Here is an 8709-nt window from a genome sequence, read left to right as displayed (position 1 = left end):
TATGAAAAACACAATTTGACTTTCTGAGATGTGGTCTTAGAATTAAATTCAAGGGATGTGCAAAAAAAATAAAATAAAAGTCAGGTGAGGGAGGCAGGGTTGTCAGGAACCTGATCAGCTCTTGCACAGTTCTCTGATTGGTTGGTATTGAGGTAACAGAGCGGTTAACATTACTACTACTTAGGTTAAGTATTAGTTGTTCAGTTGTGTCTGAGTCTTTGCAACCCTATGGACTATAGCCTGCCAGGCTCCTCTGTCCATGAAATTCTCCAGGCAAGAATAACTGGGGTGGGTAGCCATACCCTTCTCCAGGGAATCTACCCGATCCAGGGATCCAAACCCAGTCTCCTGCGTTGCAGGCAGATTCTTTAACCAGGCAAATAAGGCAGTCTGAGTCAACTTATTGGTACTTTGGGCCTGTAGGTCTAGAGGCATGATCATCAAGTATTTCATTTCTTTCATTTGGTGGTAATGTTAGCATCTGTAAAACAACCCAGGAGAGTGCATCAGATACTATTATCTATGTACATCAGAGAGGAGCTACAGCAGAGGATAGGAGGGAGGTGTTTGTACCAGGAAGATCCCATAGGGTCCTCCTCAATTACAGTCTATTACTATGGGAGAGAATAATCAACCATTATTCTCTGCAAAGTATGTGAAGGGTGGGGGGTAGGGTGGTGTCACTACCAAAATAAATTCTGCCAAAGAAAACAGAAGTATTCCCTCTTTTGCCCACATCATCATAAACTGTATTTTTATTACCTGTGAACAAAATAAACCCTTTAAAAAATCTGAACAAACTGGTTTAATCAGTTGGTTAATTTTGAAACAAATATCTTACTAACCATTGTTTTATCACACAATTCATATTGTTTCAAGCCTGAAATTATCATAACAGAAAAAAAAAACTCCATTACCAAGAGAGTTCTTTTTCCCCTTGTGTCTCAAAAACTTAAAAATATCTTTTAAAAGTTTAACTTAAAAAAAAGTTAAAGTACAATGTATATACTTAAAAACTTTTCCTTAGGCTAACAAATCCAATCAATGCGAATATTTTACTAATTAAAAGTTAATAATTCTGTCCTGAGGGGGAAATACGTATCTCATTTTTTTCAAGAGCTTTCCCTCAAAAAAATTATACAAGAGGTAAATATAAATTTCAATTTTAAAAGGAAGCAAATATATCCTAATTCATTTATTCCCACTTTCAAACTCCCTACCATGGTTGGCTTAAGTGTCACTCATATTATCAAGGCTGAGATTATTGTCATTGCATTGGATATCATGAAAATAAAAACACAATGAAGCTAGACAAAGGAGAGCTTTTTTAAAAGAATTTAAGGTGTGCATTTTTAAGTAGGCTGTATTTTTTGGAAGCGGTACAGGTAGATAAAGTGAGAATAAATCAAAATACCATTTTTACCAAGACAGAGCTACATTTCACTAATAATACAAATCAATTTTTGAACTTGAGATTTTCATTTTCTAAGATTATCCTCATTTCTGTAAACAAAATGGTCATTTATATGTTTCCATCAGGTCCAGGTCCATGATGTTTAAAATAAAAGCTTCCTTTTCTATATGATAAGTAGAGGCACTACTGCATTATAGCCATGAGATACAAGTATCTTTTTGTAATGATTCTTTCCACTATTCTCTCTGCTTCCACCCATACTCATTCATTACTGTGAATTATGGCATAGAAAAATTTGTAGTCAATCATTGTTTTAAATAATCAAAAACTTCCAAATGAATCTAATAAACTTAACACATAGTTTAATTCTAGGAAATCCATAACTTTAAAACCAGCATATTAATAGACTAATAACTACAAATGCTAAAACGTCATTTAATAAAATTCAACAAACATTTCTGAATAAATGGGGAAACTCCTAATAAAATAGGAATAGATGGATACTTCCTTTATATGGAAAAACACACACATACACGTATCTCAAACCAAAAAACCTCCCTCATGCTTGATAGTAAAACTTCATAAGTATCTTCATAAAAATGCAGCTGAATTTATTAGGTTAAGAGCAAAGAGATGAGGAATTCCCAAGGGATCCATGGGTCAGGACACCAGGCTTCCAGTGCAGAGGGAAATAAGATCCTGTATGCAGCTTGGTGCAGCCAAAAGAGAGAGGGACAGAAGTCCACCAGTCTTACCTTGGTTTACTTAGGAGCCACAGTTTCTGAGCTACATCTTTTCCTCACATGAGAAAGACAATTCACTGAATGGCTACTAGAGTCTTTAGGGCTTAAAGGGCAACATGATCAAGTGTCTCCCAAAAAAGCAATTCAAAAGTCAAATAAGGGGAAAGTATCTTCAAGTTCTGTAATAAAGAACTGATTTATTTATTATTTGAAGAGTTCTTATGATCAATAAGAAAAATATCAGAAACTCAATAGGAAAATAGACAAATATATAATGTGGATAATTCACACACAAAAGAATTACGATTATTATACATACTCAACCATACTCTCTTTGGGAAAATCTCAAGCTAGTGTGATCCAGTGTCAAGCTAGTGTGATCCAGGGTAAAAGTTCCTCTACATCAACTCTGCCCTGCCAGATTCTAGAGCCACATCCTTTCACTTTCAGCTCTGTGGGCTTTCCAGGGTCTTGTGGCTTGAAAAGGGGCTTATCCAAATTATATAGTTTTCATTTGTACTGAAAGTCTAAGTTTGGTCAGATATCACTAGATGACAATAAAGGTCTTATCATAGACCACAAGTGGAGCTTGCTCTAAATGTCTTTCCAGCACTGGTGCTAACCAGTGTCTCAAGGTTAACTCTCTTGTCTACGTGGTCCTTCCTGATCTGATCTTTTCATGAGCTCTACCAACCATCTCTTTATACCTCCTCCTTTTGCTCTTTCTCTTCCTCGTCTAGCTGGCACCTAATCTACTCGTTGGAATACCCAAGCACTCTGGATTGTTATCTTTTTAATGTCTATTTTTATGGGTAAACCCCAGGACTCTTTCAATCAGGTCCTTGGCTTCTGATAGTCAAAGCCAAGTTTTTAAAAAAAAAATGTTGGCTTTCAGCACAAGTACTATATATATTTTTAAAAGTCATTCAGAACTGTAGTGGGCACCTGTTGGTTGCCTACCCCTGTCTTCCTAACATTACTCTAATATGGATACTCAGGTATCCATTCCTTACCCACATAGTCCATAGAGTGAGCAACTCGGCAGATCAGGAGTAAGTCATTCTATTTCCGGGGCAATGATATATCCGGAAGCGGGGGGGGGGGGGTTGGCGGCGGCGGGGCATGTGACCTAAGCTAGTCTAATTAGGCTGAGTCTCAGTAGTCTTATTTGGAATGCCAAGACAAAAATTTTCCTTCTCTTTTCATAAGTGGACCAGGAAATACATAACCAAACTCAGGAGCTTTGGCAGCCTATTATTTAAGGGAAACAAGCTAAAAGAGGAAAATGAACCAATAAAACTAACTTTTAACTCTGTTAAATGCAAACCAGAAGTATACACTCAATTGAATCCTTTGTTCTTCGTGGTGTTCTCCTGGTTTTCCCTGGGTAAATGAATGTCTCCATGAGGAAATGAAGCCCTGGAAGAGAGAAAAGTCAGAACAATAGGTAAACAACAACCCTTTAGGTTAATAGCTCCAACTTTTATCCTGCAATACACATGCTTGTACCTAAACAGGACTCATGGATAGATAAAGAAAATACCAAAAAGAGATTTCTTAGGAGGGAAGGATTAGGGATGGGGCTAGAGGACCCACATTTTACTGACTCTCCTCCTATAGTGTTTGAATATTTTTAAAAACACGCACACATATTACTTTTTCAGTTAAATTTAACAACATTGTTAAAGAAATTTCAAAAAGCAGCTTTTTCTTAAGGAACTTACAGTTGGTACAGTAGCACCATAAAGCCTTTTAATTTTGGTCATATAAAATCGTTGAAAGTCCTGCTATGGAACAAAAGTCCTTATTTATCATCTTTCCCTTTTGTTTTTCGGTACACCATCTCTCGGAAACTAGCTAGAATCTTATTCTCTCTCTTCCGTCTCTCTTCTTGGTTAAACGATGCAAGGGCTCTCTTCTCATCAGCACTATAGATCTGATTCTCTTTACGCAGGCGCACAGCCTCCATTCTGCGATGTCTGCTACCACTCATAACATAACCTGAGCATTCAAAAGAAGCAATCTCTTCACTTGTCAACCCAATTTCACCTCTTCGTGGGATACGCTTTCCGGCTTTTACATACTCAGCCATAGCTGCACCTTCACCTGGAAGCAGAGCATGGCCATAGTTCAAAGGTTTCTCATCTTGAGAGGTGTGTGTAATAGGTGCCTCTGGACCTATTAGATCCATGTTATCTGCAATCTTTGACTGCTCAATCCAGACGTCTTCTGGCAACTCCCCTTCTGAATCCTTATAGCTTGAGTCACTGGATTCTTTTTTAGTCTTCTTAGTCTTCTTTTTCTTGGGCTTTTTAGCTCTGCGTTTCTTTTTCTTCTTGACTTTTTTTGCTCTCCTTTTATCATCAGAGCTGGAATTAGTGTCGGAGTCCGAATCACTGTCACTATTATCAGAATATGTCCTATGTTTTCTTTTGGATTTTTTCTTTCTTTTCTTTTTATTTTTTGAACGACCGGCCTTTTTCCTTTTTTCTTCGAAGCTGGAATCTGAACTGCTGCTCTTCTTGGTCTTTACCTCTTCATCCTCAACCGGGGTGTGTTCATCAGAATCTGGCTCAGGAAACTTTGGAGACAGCCCCCATACTTCAGGAGCTCCCAACTCCCCAATCCTTTCTCTCTCTTTCAGCCGCCTCTGGCGATAGCTCTCCTCCTTCTCTTTCTCACAGTCCTCCGCCCACTGCCTGTCGCCCACATAGTGGTGTTGATGGTAACGGTACCCTCCACTGGAGAAATCAGAGGATGAGAAGCCGTAGTTGCGGAGCCCGGGTGGCCGCTCTCGAGACCCAAGGCGGTTAAAGGGGTAAGAAGCTCCAACACCCGACCGACTACTCCACGAAGGCCTGAGGCCTTCGCGGTCGCGGGAGTGAGTACGGCTGACCCAAGGGGAGTGTCTGGCCTGTGCGGATGGCGGGCTCTCGGACGAGCTGCGTCGCTGTCTCCCAGAGCCCGGGGTGTCCTCTGGGTAGCTGGACTGGAACACTGGCGCCATGGGCCGGTCTTTCACACTGGCGGCTACAACAGAGTTCCTGACTGGCCGGCAATTCTCGCCCACGCAGGCGCACTAGCAACGTCCCAGCGCACGACTTCCGCTTCCGGCGGTTGCCAGGCGAGAATCTTAATCCGCGTGTGGGCTGTGAGGTCCGTTTTTAGGTGAGGCTGCAAGGAGGCCTCTTCTGGAGAGCAGATGAAGAGGGCGTGGCAACGCCTGTTTTGGGCATTTACATTCCCCACGTTGAGCCCCGTGGGAATATTTAGAAGAGGAATTCGCATCAGTGAATCCCTCTCCTGTTCAAACACTCCGTTCTCTACCTGGTTATTTGCCTTTAAGCATCTTGACACCATTCTCTGCTACCATTCTCACTCCGGCTCTCTTTATCTTTACCCCTTGGTGAAGGTTCCCCACTTCTCCCACTCCTCTTGTTTACCCCTTAAAAAGGACCTCGTCCACTATTTTCATAGCAGAGATACGTTTTTTAATGACTACCAAGTCCCACTTGGAAGCAAAACCCAGAACTTATTTTAAAATAAAAATTTGAGCTCGGCCTGAGTTAAGTGAAGACTGGAATTATGATTTGTATTCTTAAATTCACAGAAACACAGGGAGGCATCCAACTCAGTCCAGATTGTCTCTTTACCTAGGTGATCTCTTCAGAAACTGTGGTTTGGGAATCACGCTCTGCATACATTTTGTTCGCTCTCTAAAATGGCAAATATTTCATGCAAAAGATTGTTTCCCCCGATCTTAAAATGTGTAGACACTACTGTCATTTTCGTTCTCTATAGTTAAGTTGACCTGCTCAGTTAGCAGACTTGGAATGTGACAGGAAAGCTAAGACAGAACTTCATTTCAGTTCAGTCGCTCAGTCGTCTCCAACTCGTTGTGACCCCATGAAGCACAGCACGCCAGGCCTCCCTATCCATCACCAACTCCCGGAGTTCACTCAGACTCATGTCCATTGAGTTCGTGATGCCATCCAGCCATCTCATCCTCTGTCATCCCCTTCTCCTCCTGTCCCCAATCCCTCCCAGCATCAGGGTCTTTTCCAATGAGTCAACTCTTTGCATGAGGTGGCCAAAGTATTGGAGTTTCAACTTCAGCATCAGTCCTTTCAATGAACACCCAGGACTGATCTCCTTTAGGATGGACTGGTTGGATCTCCTTGCAGTCCAAGGGATCTCAAGAGTCTTCTCCAACACCACAGTTCAAAAGCATCAATTCTCTGGCGCTCAGCTATCTTCACAGTCCCTCTCACATCCATACATGACCACTGGAAAAACCATAGCCTTGACTAGACGGACCTTTGTTGGCAAAGTAATGTCTCTGCTTTTGAATATACTATCTAGGTTGGTCATAACTTTCCTTCCAAGGAGTAAGCGTCTTTTAATTTCATGGCTGCAATCACCATCTGAAGTGATTTTGGAGCCTCAAAAATATGCAGTTTGATACTATTTCCACTGTTACCCCATCTATTTCCCATGAAGTGATGGGACCAGATGCCATGATCTTAGTTTTCTGAATGTTGAGCTTTAAGCCAACTTTTTCACTCTCCTCTTTCACTTTCATCAAGAGGCTTTTGAGTTCCTCTTCACTTTCTACCATAAGGGTGGTGTCATCTGCATATCTGAGGTTATTGATATTCCTCCCGGCAATCTTGATTCCAGCTTGTGCTTCTTCCAGCCCAGTGTTTCTCATGATGTACTCTGCATAGAAGTTAAATAAGCAGGGTAGCCTTGATGTACTCCTTTTCCTATTTGGGACCAGTCTGTTGTTCCATGTCCAGTTCTAACTGTTGCTTCCTGACCTGCATATAGGTTTCTCAAGAGGCAGGCCAGGTGGTCTGGTATTCCCATCTCTTTCAGAATTTTCCAGTTTATTGTGATCCACACAGTCAAAGGCTTTGGCATAGTCAATAAAGCAGAAATAGATGTTTTTCTGGAACTCTCTTGCTTTTTTCCATGATCCAGTGGATGTTGGCAATTTGATCTCTGGTTCCTCTGCCTTTTCTAAAACCAGCTTGAACATCTGGAAGATGACAGTTCACGTATTGCTGAAGCCTGGCTTGGAGAATTTTGAGTATTACTTTACTAGTGTGTGAGATGAGTGCAATTGTGTGGTAGTTTGAGCATTCTTTGGTATTGCCTTTCTTTGGGATTGGAATGAAAACGGACCTTTTCCAGTCCTGTGGCCACTGCTGACAGAACTTAGCAATGGTGTTTTCCTGATGCTAGGGTCAACGAATAAAATGGAGAAATTAAACAGAACAAAGTTAGGTCATTTGATCCAAGTAGAATTTTAGTAATGTGATTTTAGGGGATAAGGACTGGCATGGTGCTCTGCCATAAAATATGATTTCTTCAGTTCAGTCACTCAGTTGTGTCCAACTCTTTATGACCCCATGGACAGCAGCACGCCAGGCTTCCCTGTCCTTCACCAACTCCCAGAGCTTGCTTAAACTCATGTCCATCAACTCCATGATGCTATCCAGCCATCTCATTCTCTGCCATCCCCTTTTCCTCCCACCTTCAATCATTCCCAGCATCAGGGTCTTTTCCAAGGATTCAGTTTGTTGCATCAGGTGGCCAAAGTATTGGAGTTTCAGCTTCAGCATCCGTCCCTTCCAATGAATATTTAGGACTGATTTCCTTTAGGATTAACTGGTTTGATTTCCTTGCAGTCCAAGGGACTCTATGCTTCCTTAGAAACTGGCAAATAGGAGGGAGTATTATAAATGAATGGTCACATGTATTTCACCATACATATCACAATGGATAAGGTAAGTATTATAGATTATCTGTAAGCAAATATGTCTCAGCCTCACACCAGTCTGGGCTTCCCTTGTGGTTCAGCTGGTAAAGAATCCATCCACAATGCGGGAGACCTGGGTTCGATCCCTGGGTTGGGAAGATCCCCTGGAGAAGGGAAAGGCTACCCACTTCAGTATTCTGGCCTGGAGAATTCCATGGACCGTATAGTCCATGAGGTCTCGAAGAGTCGGACACAACTAAGCAACTTTTACTTTCACCACACCAGTCCTATACCCTGAACTGTAGTGCATCAGAAAGGCTACAAATTCCATTTCCCAGACTCCCAATGCTGATGGGCAGAATTGGAGAACAGAGGGGAGGAAATGGTTCAAAGTGTTAACACTTTAGTTAATACCTGTAAGTATAGTTATTTTCTAACAGCCTGGAAATTATGCAGTGTTTTAGCTGTTTAAGAATTCACTGAGACAAAAGGAATAATCACATGATTTATTATTTTATACAAATAAGTTACATTAGGATTGCTCAGATTTTTTTTTAGACCCTCAAAAATTTGAAGTAGCTTAGAAATTAGAAAAAAAACAGGAATTTGGAAAGTTGTGCATAGGCTTTTGGATGACAACTCAATTCCTAATAAACAAAATACATGGAACAGGTAAGAATATATCATAATGTTCAGTTATTAATTGGGAAAAGAGACCAGGAATGCTTGCTGTGCTGAAATTCCAAGGTCTCAGTTGATGCAGTAAACAAAAAGGAATTGCTAATGAC

General features: G+C 41.0%; 1 protein-coding gene across 2 annotated transcripts; it reads right to left on the bottom strand.

Annotated features, from left to right (window-relative positions):
* Positions 1–444: 444 nt before the first annotated feature.
* Positions 445–5692, bottom strand: NKAPL (NFKB activating protein like). Of its 2 annotated transcripts, XM_055570934.1 has the most exons (3): positions 3882–5692; positions 3462–3576; positions 445–481 (listed from the first exon to the last, which is right to left on the bottom strand). In XM_055570934.1, the coding sequence occupies exon 1, from the start codon at positions 5162–5164 to the stop codon at positions 3962–3964; it is 1203 nt and encodes a 400-aa protein (XP_055426909.1). In that variant the 5' UTR covers positions 5165–5692; the 3' UTR covers positions 445–481; positions 3462–3576; positions 3882–3961. The 2 variants fall into 2 exon arrangements, with proteins under 2 accessions (XP_055426909.1, XP_055426908.1); XM_055570933.1 differs by lacking the exon at positions 445–481 and having other exon boundaries at positions 2335–3576.
* Between the last annotated feature and the right edge of the window lie 3017 nt (positions 5693–8709).

Source organism: Bubalus kerabau, chromosome 3 (assembly GCF_029407905.1).
Source record: "Bubalus kerabau isolate K-KA32 ecotype Philippines breed swamp buffalo chromosome 3, PCC_UOA_SB_1v2, whole genome shotgun sequence".
NCBI classification, from domain to species: Eukaryota; Metazoa; Chordata; class Mammalia; order Artiodactyla; family Bovidae; genus Bubalus; species Bubalus kerabau.
This window is presented reverse-complemented; position numbering and strand designations above follow the sequence as displayed.